The sequence below is a fragment of the Trichoderma camerunense genome (genome assembly GCF_050948025.1).
Source record: "Trichoderma camerunense strain CBS 138272 chromosome Unknown V8C40scaffold_13, whole genome shotgun sequence".
NCBI classification, from domain to species: Eukaryota; Fungi; Ascomycota; class Sordariomycetes; order Hypocreales; family Hypocreaceae; genus Trichoderma; species Trichoderma camerunense.
The window spans coordinates 465,145-480,801 of NW_028145357.1; the positions used below are offsets into that span (position 1 = coordinate 465,145).

The following is a 15,657-nucleotide window of genomic DNA, read 5'->3' on the forward strand; positions in this document are numbered from 1 at the left end:
TAGGACTTCTCAAGCACTCCAATCCGAGACTGATTCCATATTGGAAATCCTGCTATCTGTATGATGCTTAGCCTTTTATATGACCGATCTATTCATTTAATGCTCAGACTTGGTAAATCGTTGGTAGAGCAGTAAGGCCATCAACAACTCGGCAGCTTTTGATACGGAAAGTGTTCTCAGAAAATGTTCTATTTAGGTGTGTGAAACCCGATACATATCTATCTTCTCTCTTAAAATCACTGTAGTAAACCCAAAGAGTCGCAAGACACTGTGTAACAATATCTTCCTATCTAGTTCCCCCCAGAGAGTTTAGTTATAACTGACACATGCATTTTGGATCAATGTGCGATGACGGGGAGCTAAACACGAGCCTGTTCTCACCTCTTGGATCAAAAACGAAAGTGAAACTCTAGGTTGAAATCGATCGGCAGCAGCTGATCGATTTATCTGTGTTACCTACCACGGGCGTACTAAATTTCTCAGCTTTGAGGCAAAGCCCACCTTGCTCGGACGGATGTTTCACAAGCCTATTCCGGCTTGCTCAACCGAAGAATGCCCCTGATAGGAGGAAACAACCGAGATATCTTGTATATCAACTATCTGTTTTTCCTGCAAACATTCAGTGTCACTATTCCGGGGAACTTTTGTCAGAATCTTTCCCTTGAGTGTTACGTGTTGAGACTTTATTCGATTTCGCTTATGATGGTTGATGGCGAGGGAGTGAAATAACCAGTGTCTGAATTGCGGTGGTATTTCGCGTTGGGGTCCCCATATGGAATGACTTTGAGACATATTGAAGTCTGGCTGAGATGCTGAGCGTATTCAATGATTTAAATTGAAAAATATGAGTTTGAGGCTGAATCAATTAGGGACTGGCGAAAAGATGCTCTAGATGTGACAGTCTCGTGCGTGAATGTTCATAAAAGACATTTGTCGTGCTTCATATCTGTCGAGATGACCTGTATGTTAACTGGTTCAATTCAATGTATATTGTTTGTGTCGCATCATATGTTGTCAATTTAGGATAAGAGAGGCTCATGTGACGACTCCTTGTGAATAAGAGATAGGAATCATGCTTTGTCACACATTCTCAGCATCACAAACTCACAGTCCCATGATTATCTTTCTATCTGTGAGAATCCCATGACTCACTGCAATCGCAATTTGCGTGGTAGAGACAATGAATGATAGACTATGTCTAGGCTAGTTGTATATCGTTGATTAAAGCAAATCACTCTGATCTTGAGATGCGGTGATACTTGAAAACTTTCGCAAGCTTCACTGACAATAGTAGATCTTTGGTCATGTTCACTTGTAGTTTGCATGTATGACTATTATAATATGTGAACCTGGAGTGATCATTTTTGGAACGGTAATGGGGGCTTATATGCTCCAGAGTAGATATGATGCTGCCAGAACTCAAAATACTATATTTTCTAACAGAGGAAGAGAAGAAATAATGTGTATGACGCCTTGCTATAAAACCTAAAAGAGCTTCTGATAAATACCAATATCATCTAATAATATCACCTTATCACCTTGTCCGTCAGAAACATCGCGCATAGCCATCCCATCACAAACCCAAACCTCATCACAGCATCACAACATCCCATGTCGCAAACAACACCTCACACGATGAAAACATTCATTCAACACACATCAATCTGGGCAATCTGTATCCCCCAAAGGACATTCTTGCCCACCTACTACCGCAATCATCGGTAAAAGCAAATCCAGCCCGTCACTCAAACAACTACCAACAACTTGTGTGTGAAAACTCATGTATAAACAGCATCACACAAACTGTGCCGTGACATGAGCACAGCCGATACCACATGAACATGCAAGCAGAACGAAGAAAGACAAAAAGAGAAAACAAGTTATGCTTGCGGCAGTGATGTTGTGACGCCTTGTGGACTACTTGAAGCTGAGCATGCCAGCATGAGAATAAACTTAGATCTGATCATCTATAGCGGAAAAGCCTCTATGTGTACCCTCGTACTATCTCAATTATTATCCATTCATATTTTTGCGATTCGGTGTTAGTCTACGGTAATGTGCAAGATGGAGATGATTACAAGAATCCTTCTCGGGCTTGTCCTGATGTGCTTCGCCAACGCCCTCAGCGACGAGGTAGTGGAAAGGTAAGAACTCCTACGATGGTATATCCAGTGCCCAAAAGCGGCGACAAGAATATCCTCTACAACATCACAAAAATACAGATGGCAAAACAGAGAAGCCACGATCTCATCAAGGCTAACCGTTCAACCATCACTCTAGATCAAGCTTAACTCCTCCAACTCCCCCATGGCGAGGTTCCGCCGTCCTCTCCTACGACGCAGACTACGAGACTCCCACTGCCTCTCCAGACGAATACTCCTCCCCAGACCCGTATTCATTCGAAGAGACGTGGTATCTGCCATCCAGCACTACCGAGCCATCGACGACGCCCCGTCCCCAGTATTCCGCCATTGTAACTATCAGAACCACCACATGGGTTCTCTCTCGATCGACGACAATCACCAGTGTAATCCTCGAAACGTATTATTCGACTCTTACAGACGTCGAAAACTCGAACGAGGGAGGAACCGTAACGGAGACGGAGACGAATTCATCCAGCTCAGCCCCGTGTGCGGCCGCGTCTAGCAATCCTTCGGGATACGGATATGAATGCTCGCTTTCGTCTTCGTCTTCGTCGTCCGTTCGTGCCATGACGACAATAACGTGGTCGCCCGAGGTATCCGCCTATCCTCCGCCGTCAATCTCAACCGAAGGCCGCGCGAGCCCAGCCTCGACATCAACAACTTCGTCATCATCATCATCATCAACAACAACAGCAACAGACGAGGGGACTGAAACTCCACCCGTGGTAACAGGAGCAGCACCTCCTCCTCTCGGAAAAGCAGACACTCGCGCCATGGGTGCCGTAGTCGCGCTGCTCGCCATCCTAGCGTGAACTTCTCCAGCCAAACCCCTCACATCTCCGTCAGAAGATATTGATCCTTCACTCGTTCGTTCGTTCGTTTCGTTCGTCCGTTCGTTCGTTCCAATAGCATCAAAAGGAAAAAAGAAATTTTACGCGAAAGAGTAGAGTAGGGGGGTTGTCTGTCTGCCTGCCTTACTCCCCCTCCCCACACCCCTTTCTTCAAGCTTATCTCCTGTTCCCGGGTCGACAGAAGTTCTTTTTCTCTTTCTCTCGCTTGTTCAAAAAAGGTGGTGGCCTCGGGTAAATCGCAAAAGCCAATAGCTGCTCCCCCAGCTCCCCCCTCCCATCTCGACACTCGACAGAAACGAAGTTTCCTCCCATCGTTAACTAGGTCCCGCTCTGGAGAAAACAAGAAGAACTAGGGCAGATATTCTCCGGCACGGCCCTTGCCATGCAAGAAACTGGGGAGGGGGATCGGGCGTCGAGATCCGTTCGAACGGCTCTGATGTACTCGTAGGGTGCTAAAGCTCGTGGTTGTATGTGTTAAACTTGGATGCTGTTTCTCGTTTTCTCTTTCTACGCCTGTAGTCGAGAGAAGGGGGGCGTGTTTGCGGACTTTTTCTTACTGGGGGTAAGTTTGGGAAAAGGGTGAGGTTACAATGCAGTCGTCGGAAAGGGGGGTTTGGAAAGATTGGAGTGATGTGAGGATGGTGCGTGAAAGCAAGGGTTCAAGCTTGCACCGGATATCAGTCAGTGACGGGGATGAAGCATCTATCTTTTTTGCGACCGTGGTTTGCTTTTTTTGCTATTCGTCTAGGGAATTATTAATGTGTAACTTGTTTCTTACTTTGTGAGCTAACAGGCCTCGGTACCGTGTATATCGTGCGTACTGTGCTTTACAACTGTATATTACAACCGAATTACCGGTATGGAGCATCTCAATTGTCTTTTAAAAGCGGGCTGTTGCTTCTGTCTCTCCTCTATCTGCCAGTGGAGTGCGTTCAAACGTGTCTGAGGTGGCGTGGACATGGTCATGGACCCCTATGCTATGCCAATCTCTTGCCCCCATATACATACACACGTGTTGATATCATCTCCCCGCAGAGCATGGGGGTGTTCATTATGGCACAGGTACGTAGAAATCGTACACCATGCCATGAGAAAAAGACACACGAAATGGAGGTCGATATCCACCCCATCTTGGGCACGAATAGCCCCAGTATATCTCCTCTCCTCTTTGCGTTGCATGCGGCGGATGCAAGCCGAGGTGGCAATGCATGTCCGTCCTCGTCAAGCAGTTCTCATTGGGATGATTCCCGACCTTGATGGACCACCGAGTAGCTTCTGCAGGTATTACGAGTACATCTGTTCTACATGGGTTGGCGCAAAGTCCAGGCAACTTGATTCGCTCCATCACCCTGTCCATGACCCCAGGGAGTCTCTCCAGCTCGGCTTTGGTTTCCGTATGTTGAATTAAATGACGGAGCATTATATAGCACTCGCAAAGAGTAAAAAGAGCAACATCTTAACCAGCCAATGGCTTCAGATCCCACAAATCTTGCGCTACAACCGCCCCAGGAGCCGTGCTTCAACGTTCGACATCACCATCCCTGGCAGGCCAATTCTCCCCCGGAACTCCACGCTCGCGTCTAGTATCTCTTACCCCTCTTTAGATATCCGTAAAATCGTTAAGATGGTTCAAGGATGAGGTGCCGGAACTAGAGCTTTCATGCAGGAAATTAAATCTGTGGTGGATTCGGGGAACTCCGGGTCCCTCCCTCTAAGCCCCCCTAGTCACCTTGGAAGCGCCCAGCCCGTCACATCACCGTACGGGCGCTCGTAAGTTTAAGAGGATCCTGACCTTTTTACTACTTGTAGGCATCAACAGCCACCTATCGAGGCGTAGAGTATTGGTCTCGAGAAACGGTCTCCCCCCCACAACAACCACATACATGCAGATTGCATTTCGCACTCTGTCCATCCAGAATCGCCAAGAGAAGCGCAGATAGACGCAAACTACGCAATATTCACTCGGCTTCATCGTCGGCAATCGCGTATTTTGTTGGGAGCGAACCAAACAAAACGATGTGGGAGTCGCATTTTGTGCGTCATTCCGTCTGCTTTACAACGTAGCATTACATTGCATCCACCGCACAGCAGGTCGACAGACAAACGTCCTGTGAGGTAAGAACTATTCATATATATCCATGTACTCTAATATGCCTCAAGGGCAAATCCGATTCGTGGGACAGTGGATATTGCCAAGTGGCATAATATATCAGCGCCTACGCCATGGGAAAAGACGATCTACGACCCCTTCCAGGATGCAGATATCGGCTCACAATTCCTTTGCAAAAGGCCCGAGACAACTACATACGAGGGTCATGCGGGCTGCTGTCATACATACATGCCCCGACATCTATCTGTTCTCGAGATCTCGTTGGCAAACAACAAACTCGTCTATGCAATTTCCCTCCCTCCCCTCCCACGGGAACGGAGCAATCCGTTTTGACTCGTGCCTATACATTACATTTGCCCTTGGGCTCCCTCCCCCTCCCCCCTGAAATATGTAAATGTAGCAAAGCGGGCACCTCGGGCTCTCAAGTGGTGGCCCACGAGGTCCATGACATGGACAACAACGTGGCAATCGTCTGCTGACTGCCGCTCCGGCCAACTACCAGTCATATACGATTCCAAGCCCTCGTCGAGCCCAATAAAAATCAAGGACTCTGCTTTTCCGCAGCAAAGTGATTCGACTGGGCCATCTGCCAGGTGAGATTGCCATGGCAAAAGCGGGCAGCAGAAACCACGTCACCCGCCGGAATCCAGCTTTTTGTCTGTGACGAGAGGCATCCAGCATGTGATATTTGACAAGAGGCGTACCACTTTCATCTAAATCTGCAAATCCTTCCTGCAAGAAATTCTGTTTAGGGAAGCTACATGGCTTATTGTGCGGCCTTGAAATCTGGGCTGAGTCTATGATGCGCGAAATGCAGGAATGAAAGAATTCAAAGAGGGGGCTGAACCGGTTAGGTTGGGTTGGATTACCAACTTGTTGTGAATCACCGGAAGAATGGGGACAACGTGCCCGGGAGAGCTCCCTATTCGAAAGTCTTGCTCGTCTTAACCGCCGCAATTCCAGGCTAAAGCCTCGCTGGCGGCAGTTGTGGATAGTAACTAGATACGAGCAACGGCGCGAAGTCAAGCAAAGCATAGAGCGCCGCTGTGTGGGCCCAGGGAGGGACCCCTTTCCACCTGGCTGTGAGACATTGTTTCACTTTGTGGCGCGACATTCCTCAATGTCTAGGTCAGTTGACCACCTGGGGAAAGATGGTCAACATGTGGTTGAGTCAGGAGAGACACGTTCAATTGTAGGCTTCGTGTGGGGGAAATGGTTGCTGGTAGCAAGTGAATCAAGTATATGAAATTCAACTAGTGAAGAAGAAGCAGTTGAGATAGTCCCATCTCGTCCCCACCCCCCTAAAAACGTATCAAGGTCCTCCATGCAGATTCACGGGGTTCGTGTGATGAAGTGTTATTCTCCATCAGAGGCATCGCTATCTTCAATCACGAATGCTGCCGAGCCTGCCGAATATTTTGGCACTTTGTAGTCCGGCATGGGAATCAAAGGATAGAGCTTGGTCCGGACGCCATTGTCCCCGTAAGCAGCATACCAAGGTGGCAACATGGAGTCGGGGACCGCCCAGCCTAGCTTCGAGTTTCGAAGCCAAAGCCTTACCATGTGGCGGGACGTCTCGTCACCATCTGTGTACGAATCGCGTCGATGGAGCAATGCCCAATTGTTGAAAAATAGCATGTCTCCCGTCTTTAGGTGAAGTCGGAGCTCCGTGCGGTACGCGGCCTTTGATATTCTTTCCAGAGCAGACTGCTGTGAGGCAGTTAGAGCTGGGATATTGGTTGGTCCACTGGATGGATGAGGCCCAAATCGATTCGGATCTATGCTAGCCATCAACCTGCCATCGTGAATTGCGAGGGCGGGCGCTAAGTAGCATTTTGCTCCACGCCCCGAACTGCAAGGTAACACCAGTTTTCAGCCAACGCCCAATGTCAAATAGTAGGGGGTAAAAACGACAGTGCTCTTACATTTGCACAGGCCAATCTGCAGTTAAGAGAGTCTTTGCAGCTGATGGGTCTTCAACAAGAAGCTCATTAAATGCAGTGCTGACGGAACTGAGATACGTGTATCCCCCCTTTTCCGCGCTGTGCCGAACTTGGAGCGCTAGGATGTCGCACCCCATATCATTGTGATAGGGCTGTTTGAATTAGCATCAACCAACAAGCCTGGACGACAGGAAATAGATATTTACCAAAGCTTGATTCGAATGAATGCCGTGGCGCATCTCCACAGGGACTTTCCAAAGTTTTGAGTTGGTTATGTGGGCTTTTTTGATTAGAGGCCATGTTGAGTCAAGTTATAGGAGAAAGATATAACTTACAGAGGACGTTACCCTTGCGGTCCTGCAACCCCCTCTTGTCAGCGATATAGCTGGATATGCCTAGGTAGATCGTGGTGCTGTCTTCAACTGAGTATCTTGACTCTTCAAGGCCCCTGAGAACGAAGAAGCCGCGCTGCTCATGAATAACTCTGGCGGATTGGGAAAGCCGCGCCGCAAGATTCGGGAGGGGAAAGTTGTCACGGTCAACCTGGTCTCCATCGAGGCCAAGAGCTGTAGTCCAAGTCAGCCGGCTTCGTACATCACTCTCAACAAAGCTTTATTCAAAGAGTCTCTTACACTTGAAACTTTGGAGCGCTGCATCGATTTCTTCGACATCCTCTCCGCGAAGCTGCCAGGTGTACATTTCCTCATCCTCGAAGTCAGCCCCTGACCAGGCTAAGGGGCCATTGATAGCTGTTGGAAGTTTTGCCATCGTGTCCCTGGGTATGGCAGTGGCTGCGTCAAGGATGTTTATGGGACCAGTCGTGCTTGGCGGAATCATGTTTTCTTGTTGAGGATGCTGCATGCTATTGCAAGTTCAACCTCGGCCCTCGTGGCTCTGGGCTGTCTTATATGCAAAAAAAGGAGAATGGAAAGGTACGAGAGTGGTACGAGGTTGAAAACGGGCCAGACAGTGAGCTCGAGGTTCGCCACCAGATGCAGAGAGACGTCGGACAGCGTATCGGCGCCAGGACAATGCGATGCTTTGATGTTTCCGAGAAAGTGGAGGTGTGCTGTGGGCCACCAGTCTCCGTAATGAATCTCGTCGTTTGTGCGCCATGGCGGATGATCTGTTCGCGCACGACACGACGCACGTCGCTTATCAGACTTGAAGAGAGCGTATAGGAATCAACCATGTAGACACAGAGTGCCTAAGGGGGCTGCACGAAGCAAGTGCATTCTGCTTGCTGAGCTGGTGGTGAAAATCTGGTGGACGAGACCCGTAGTCGCACTGTTCGGCCAAAGGGGGTACTTTGGAACTGCAAGAATGCCCTTCGGGACACGTCTGCAGCGGCCCATGGACGGTGGTAGGCAGCGGTAATAGGTCTAGAGGGGGCTATTGGCGGTTCGTTTGAGAGAAGCAGAAAGAGGAGCCGCTGGGTCGTCGCACTGCGTTTGAGGTGGGAGAGAGCCTCTCAAACCACACCAAGTTCCCGCGATAGCAACCCAATTACGACACGCCTCTGGACGTCGGACCAGCCCAGAGTGGGTAAAGGCTCAACGGATATTATACAACACATATGGCCGTAGTTCCTTTGCTTTGGGCATGACGACGGACCAAGGATACTCCGCAACAGACCAAAGGACAGGCGAAAAGAGCGTGATCTGATTGGGTAAGGTAAACCAAAACAATCTGAGTTTGCCTCACTAGCAGACGATGCCTTGTTTTTTTTACCTTTGGCCGGGCGGCTGTTCAAGGGGAGTTTGGCAGAGGAGGGAGGAGAGAGAACCATCCGAGCCCCATATCAAAGGGAACTAAGTTTCCTCCGGTCTGTGATCGAATTCCAGGCTGCCGGCACTAATATAAGACGTAAGCTACCGTGACAATGCAAAGAAGTAAAAAAAAAAAGTCTTTGAGCGTGACTCGCTTAGCCTCAGCCCTTACTGCCCTCGCTGCCCTCAATGACTTGGGCTAATGAACGGGGGAGAATGCAAGAGCAAACAAAGAATCGAGCCATACTGAATCGGTTTGAGCAGTGGAGCTGTCCGATCAACCCCGTCCGCGCCTGGCCAGTGATGGGCATGAGAAGGACTTGTTCACATCCCGGACTATCCATCCACGCGCGCAGTCGAGCTAGTAGCACTGGTGCTGGTGAGTTTGATGGTACAAGTACTGAGAGTGTGGATTGTGGTGGGAGATGGGGGGCCATACTGAAAGCGTCACTGTTGTGATGCGGAGCCAGATGATCACACTTGAGGCGATACCACACTTCCCATAATAGCAGCACTCGGTACGAGCAAATAACGGGATCCCAGCGGTGCTGCTGGACACCACCAATCCTCTCTCTGGTGCCGTGCCTCTTTGTATCTTGGTCTGGTCGTCGTATGGAGCAAGTTGGGATTCGAAAGTTCATCTTGGTCGGGTGAAGTGCCGCAATTCTAGACTTGAACTGGGAGTCCCTGTCCCCTGTATGTCAATGAGCCGTTTGCTGATATCCTTGTCACGCACACGGCGGATATCCATACACAGCCCACAAAAATATATATCTCGCCCCATCACCATCCCTTCTCCCCAAGGCAATACAGGCAGGAGCACTCTGTAGATGCGCTGTTGACGTGGATTACACACATATATGAAGGCCCATGTGAAATTTGCAGTGTCAAAGGGTGCGAGAGCAGACAGTTTTTCAATGGGACAAATGGGCTGATTTGTTCAGAACCCAACAACTTGCACATGCTGCTGTGGCTCACAGCATAGCTGTAAGAGATGAAAATAGACATCTCAGGCGAGGAAAAAAGGGAGAACATTCCTTTGGCTTTGTTCCCTTTTCTCTCTCGCTGTTGTTCTAGTCATGTTGCTGAACAGAGCTACGGGACGGCATTTGTAGCACGTGCAATGAAGCATGTTGGTAGAGATAGTTGCCTTACTAGCAGCAGCATGTCATGCTTTCATCGGGGTATCATAGATGACAGCCGCGAGTGGCATACATGGCTGTACAGGTACAGTACAGGGGAAGGGAGCTGAAAGGGAGAGTTGAAAAATAATATCCGACATGTCGTTCTAGCTTTCAGCTTCCAGTACCCCAACTCGTAGCGGGCGTAGCGCAAAGTACAAGTGATACGAGTACTCAGTTGTGTGTATCTTGGTTCCCTCCCCCCCTGCCAGCCCCAGCCACTCACAGCTGCATGTGGTGACAGGGACGGGGCTCTGAACGTCAACCGGTGAGGCCTGTCAAGTCGAGCATCAGCAAGGCTCTGGTTTCGGGCGGGAACGCTGCAGGCTGTGATTGGATCTGGGGGACGTGACGGGAGAGTAAGTGGATAACAGAGTTGAGCTTGCAGCCACCATTGGAAAACAAGCGACCAGGCCAAGGTGTTTTCCGCATGATGGGCTCCATCAAGACCGTCTGGAACAGTTAGCCGGGGTGCGGCCTAGGCGGGCTCTATCACTTTATCACATTTCGAGTTCTGATGGCTTTGAAAAAGAGACGCATGGGGGCCGAGGCTTGTTGCTTTTGGTGAGTGTGTTGCTGCATTTTCCAAGGCTTTCGGTGAGGACGAGAGCCTGTAAGAGGGCGCGCGAAGACAATGGATGGATGGGCAGAAAGAGAGAAAGAGAGAGAGCCGCGTTCGTCAGTGCGTCTGTAAGTAGGCGAGAAGCGAGTAGCGAGAGGAGGGGACGGGAGGGGCACACAACATGGTGTTTTTATTAGATCAGATCCAATCACGATGATGATGCTGTGCTCCCACTGCAACTGTACTCGTCCCAGAAAAGAAATTAACGAGGTACGAGTACAGAGAGAAAGAGAGAGAAAGACAACAAACAGGTGAAGCTATTCCGGATTCTGATTTCGGATTGTGATTCTGATATGGGCTCCTGCCCTCGATGCCGCTCTGGGCCGGGCCGGCATTCGTTCCGATATGCTGCCCGCCCAAGTGCCTGCGTGCATGTCACGACCTTGTTTGTGCACAACCTTGTCCAGCCCTTGTCAAACGTCCGCCAAAGCCTAGAATGGGGAAATTCCCCAGCCAACAGCCCGAAAGGAACTGCAACCGCAGCCGGGCTTGCAGCCTCAGTCGGGCCCCCTTGCGTCTGAGGCCTTTTTGGATCGGCAGCGGACCGGCGGTTTGTGGGCACAGCGGGCTCAGCAGCTTCGCAATCCTGGCAATCCTGGCATCTGGCCGCTCCTCGAACAGGCAGCGCTGCTCCAAACGCTTCAGCTCGGCCGACTAGCGACCACGGACGGGCAGCGAGAGGCGCCATTTGCATGTACAGTACTAGACTTGGACAGACTATCGCTGCAACAGCGTCTCTGGCGTCTCTGATGCCGCCTCCTGCGTCCCGATACTCTGGGCTCCCGGCCGTGGCCGCCATCGACGCTCATCATCGTACTCTCTTGTACAAGTACGGCGGGCCCCCTGCGGCTGGTCATCCCGGCTTCCCACCTTTCTGCTCCTCTTGTTTGGGCTCGACCTGAGAGGGCTGGACTGGACTGGACTGGACTGGTTCTCTTCCCTTGCGCGCCTCGAGTCCAGTCTGCCTGTCTGTACTTGCAGGCTCCTTCGTCACTCTCACCCCCGTGCCCGCTCTTTCGCTTCTGCCCCCTCGGAGACGCTCCTGGGGGCCTTTGATCCATTGATCCAGTGGAAACACGTCCAGCGTGTCTGTGTCTGTCTTTGGCTGGTCCTCGAGCCTTGACGTGTGCAACACACCCTCTTGCGTTACATGTGCAAGCCCAGCGTTGCATGTACGAGTACCATACGCTGCCCGCAGCCATGGAGACGGCCGTTGTGAGCTTACGCTCTCCTGACATTTCCGCACGGGTAAGTGACGTCTTATCCCCCTCTCCGGTCCTATGGGCCACGGGTGGCACACGATGCGAGCGTATCTTATGGGGCCGGCTGGTGGGTTGCCAGTCCATTGAGTTGCTGAGTCGTTGCGTACGTTGCTGCTGCTGCTGTCTCGGAGTCACCTTCGCCCTTTTCGTCTTCTCAATGCCCTCGCACACACCCTACCAACACCCCCGGCTGTATGTATCATACCCAAGGTTTGACTCGTACCGACCGCTACGTACATCTGTCCTGTCTGTCTTGTCTGTACGCGGCGAATAGGATGAGCGGCGCCTCGTCTCATCTTATTACCGCCGCAGATGCCCGGCCCCCCTTCTTCCTGCCGCGCCGGGGTTGGGTGCTCAACCGGACAATGCTATATCGGACACAAGAGGGACAAGCCAGATTAGAAGTTGATTTTTGACCGGTTTCCTCACAGGCCCCATCCAGAGCAAAGCGAAAGTGGGCAGACGACGGCGACACGGCCTCCAATGGTACGACCTCAGCTGCCCGGCCCCGAGCCCGTCCCAAACTCTATGAGCCCAAAGGAGACATTCGGTTGGCAGGTCCATCTCGCACGGATGCGGAATATGCGCCATCATCAACAGGCTCTGCTTGTGCAGCCACCAAAACACAACAACCTGGAGAGGTGGCGGGCCTATCAAGCCCCGGGCGAGTACTGGTACATGATCCCGTAGCCATCCCGCAACCTCAACCCCAGGCCTATCCAGATTCTCAGCTGCATACCAGCAGTCTGTCAGGCCACTCTTCCGTCGCCAAAGATTGCTATGCCGGGACTATTTCTCGCCAGGACAGCGATGCCATGTCGATCGCTTATACCACTGAACCTACGGCATACAGTCACTACTCCACCACGTCTGCGACTTCTAACCCACATTTCCAGCAAAATCATTGGCCTGTTCAAGGCCAGCATGGCGATGCCCTCGGCCAGTCTCAGAATCGTCAAGTACCATTGATTTTGCCTCCCCAGTCTGTGTCACTGCAATCGACTCAAGCCAATGGCGCAGTGTATCGGGGGCACCCAGTCTCACCGCAGCAACCGGGCCAGTTAAGCCAAGATATCGGTACCAACCTCGCAGCGCACTATCCAACTGGGCATTCATTTCCGCCAGCCTTTCCGAATCATTCTTTTGTGGTCCAATATATCCAGTATCATCAACCATACCCTCCTGCTCCTCCTCCTCCTCCTCCCCATCACTATCAACAGTGCGTACCACATCCAGCAACTGGGCAACTTCCCATCCAGGCACAACAAGGATATCCTTACCACGGCCCGCAGTATAATACGTCGCACATCTCAGCGGATACCAGACAACTTGGGCCTCCCCTTTTGACGCCTATAGTTGAAAGATCCCAATTGCCCGAGAATCATCAACAGGCTTACCCGTTACAGCAGCCTAGTCGTCAATACCCCATTATTCCTACAATGGACAGCACCATGTATCCTGGGCCTGAAGCTGAGGCAAGCGAAGTTGTTCACGTCCAAGATGACGTCTCTTATGAGCATCACACGCACATGACCGAAGCCGCTGAGTGGCAAAACCCAGTGGATTATATCATTGGCGAGACTCATGAAACTGGCGAATTTGGTGACGGCAACTCTGATGCTTCTGGAATTTCTGATACCATGGATATCCAATGCGATGTGCATGATGACAGCGAAGCACAAGATGACTCGCTGGGAACAGGTGAGAGACCGCAGGAGCTGGCGCCATCTATATCTATGAAAGAGGAGGATGCTGCATCGTCTTCGATTTCAAAACCGAAGCGAGGTCAACTGAGCCCTACTCATCGAAAACAAACTGCAGAGACGAGAAAGATTAAGGCGTGTACGCGATGCCGAATGCAAAAGATGCGGGTGAGTTCCAACTTGGTTGCCAAAACAATGCTTTTACAACGTGTTCCAATACTGATAAACTCTACCATGCGACAGTGTCAAGTGGACGAGACAGACCCATCGGGAGACTGTGTAGGATGCAAGACCTTTTCAAAGACGTCGAAAAAGACCATCCACCGAATGCCGTGCTATCGCGGAAAGATTACAGATGCAGTCCTGTTCCGTGCCGGAGGGCTCGAGCTTACTAAACGCTGGAAAGGCACAGAGATGAAGGACGTGGGTGACCGAGTCAACCCCAGGGACGTCCGCACTGTTCTCTTTACTCTGGGCATATGCAAAGAGGAGGTCAAGATTGAAGTAGTCCAATTCAGGCCGCAGTCTGGGGACGTGACTGCGAGATTCTGGATGGATGGTGAGCAGGGGGTGCGAAAGAAGAAGGATTTGGCGCACTATTGCCTGGCTAACATTCAGAAAACGGCATCGTATTTTGAAGAGTACATTAAAAGGAACGCAGTGGAAGTCATGTTCAATGAGAAGGCAGGTGGGAGTGACGGGCCTGGAGACATTCTCGAGTCGACGTACGCTTATGCAATTCGCCGTTTCCAACTTCTCAGAGTATGTGACTTTCCATCTACGCCTTGATACTCAAGGTGGGTATAAGAATGCTAATAGAGTGAGGCAGAGAAAACCGTCACTTCCTGGCAAGGAGGAGAGAGAGCTGAACCTCTTGGGCAATTTGTTCATCCTTTGGTTTGCCATGCGTAAGTGAAGAAAATTTCGTCCTTTTATTCTCCCCTTTCCTCTTACTAGATGCTTTTCTTCTATCGCCACCTCATCAACGCAACTAACAACCGGCGTAGGTCACTCGACTGGGTCTTCGTGGATCCAGGGCAAGGAATTGTTAGGGATGAAGCCCGAAATAAGGGACGAAACGTACCCGCTGTTTAAGAGAGTTTCGGTACCACGCATGATCCTTGCGCAGTTTGACAGTATCAACTACACCCGAATTCTCACCAAATACGGAAAGTTTGTCCTCACTGAGCTCGAGTCTCTCATGTCGCGGAACCAGCCAGAATATTTCTTTTTAGTTTATGTCTGCCTGTTTGTCCTTTTGCGAGAGGCAAGCTCGACAAGCGCAGACCGCTACCGTCACGCGCGGAATAACCACGGCCAGAGTGTAAGTGATTTACAACATATTCCTTACCAGCCCCTTATCTATCTTTTCTAACTCTTGCAGCTTCGTTATTCAATCCCGCAATTTGTAGAGAGCCTACATGACAGCTGCAACAATCTTCTTCAGCATTGGCACTATTATAATGCCAAGTCGTGGCCCAAGCCCAATGAAGCGGCTGATAGGTTCAATACTCATCTGGCCCACATTGAAGCGGCAGAATATAACCTTATGATGAAAGCGCTTACCGATCCTGCAGTGCAACAGCAATTGGATATTTGGAGACATTACAAAGCGGATAATGGCCAAAGTGAGTGCCGATGCCTTTTCAATTTACTTGAGTGGAGGATGCTGACGCAATTGGACTTAGTGAAACAACCTGCTCCAAGCAATGTTGGAGGGAGGCCGTACGAGGGCCGTCAAGTCTTTTACGACTGGGATCACCCCTTCTATTGGGTTTCCCAGTTATTTGAGGAGAATTGGCAGCCACATGCCACATACCGGGCAGAATCCGTTGATCCGCTGGCCAGGTAATGAAGCACGATGACGAGAGCCAGCACGAGTGGTGCATGCAAAGGATTCGCTGCATTGCATCATAGGGTCCATGATTGGTTATTTTACGGGGCTTTTTCAGGGATTGGATTTGGGAGGGATAGTTACGGATCATCGCTCATTTGGGTTGCTTCTTTGACTGGACTACTAATACTTGACTTTTTATTGTCCACGTCACGGTTAGCTGTAGGATTCTGGGTAC

The 15,657-nt window shown here is 50.5% G+C and overlaps 5 protein-coding genes across 5 annotated transcripts; 2 read left to right on the forward strand and 3 right to left on the reverse strand.

Moving 5' to 3' along the window:
* Positions 1-2,064: 2,064 nt before the first annotated feature.
* V8C40DRAFT_280704 (uncharacterized protein) lies at positions 2,065-3,446 on the forward strand (the record flags this gene model as incomplete). The annotated part of the gene is made up of 2 exons (XM_083221440.1): positions 2,065-2,144; positions 2,281-3,446. 2 exons carry the CDS (start codon positions 2,065-2,067, stop codon positions 2,954-2,956), a joined length of 756 nt encoding a protein of 251 aa, XP_083071198.1. The 3' UTR covers positions 2,957-3,446.
* A 2,099-nt stretch (positions 3,447-5,545) lies between these two features.
* On the reverse strand, positions 5,546-6,301 carry V8C40DRAFT_53241 (uncharacterized protein). Its single transcript, XM_083223092.1, has one exon. The coding sequence runs from the start codon at positions 6,138-6,140 to the stop codon at positions 5,601-5,603; it is 540 nt and encodes a 179-aa protein (XP_083071199.1). The 5' UTR covers positions 6,141-6,301; the 3' UTR covers positions 5,546-5,600.
* V8C40DRAFT_53161 (TauD/TfdA family dioxygenase) lies at positions 6,301-8,443 on the reverse strand. Its single transcript, XM_083223091.1, has 5 exons — positions 7,681-8,443; positions 7,384-7,614; positions 7,255-7,328; positions 7,031-7,200; positions 6,301-6,957 (listed from the first exon to the last, which is right to left on the reverse strand). The coding sequence occupies exons 1-5, from the start codon at positions 7,907-7,909 to the stop codon at positions 6,462-6,464; spliced, it is 1,200 nt and encodes a 399-aa protein (XP_083071200.1). The 5' UTR covers positions 7,910-8,443; the 3' UTR covers positions 6,301-6,461.
* Positions 8,444-9,447: 1,004 nt separating this feature from the next.
* V8C40DRAFT_250249 (uncharacterized protein) lies at positions 9,448-9,832 on the reverse strand. Its single transcript, XM_083216927.1, has one exon. The coding sequence runs from the start codon at positions 9,823-9,825 to the stop codon at positions 9,601-9,603; it is 225 nt and encodes a 74-aa protein (XP_083071201.1). The 5' UTR covers positions 9,826-9,832; the 3' UTR covers positions 9,448-9,600.
* A 1,773-nt stretch (positions 9,833-11,605) lies between these two features.
* Positions 11,606-15,630, forward strand: V8C40DRAFT_53151 (Zn(II)2Cys6 transcription factor domain-containing protein). Its single transcript, XM_083223090.1, has 7 exons — positions 11,606-11,868; positions 12,314-13,753; positions 13,829-14,347; positions 14,415-14,493; positions 14,593-14,909; positions 14,970-15,213; positions 15,274-15,630. The coding sequence occupies exons 1-7, from the start codon at positions 11,791-11,793 to the stop codon at positions 15,435-15,437; spliced, it is 2,841 nt and encodes a 946-aa protein (XP_083071202.1). The 5' UTR covers positions 11,606-11,790; the 3' UTR covers positions 15,438-15,630.
* The last annotated feature ends 27 nt before the right edge of the window (positions 15,631-15,657 follow it).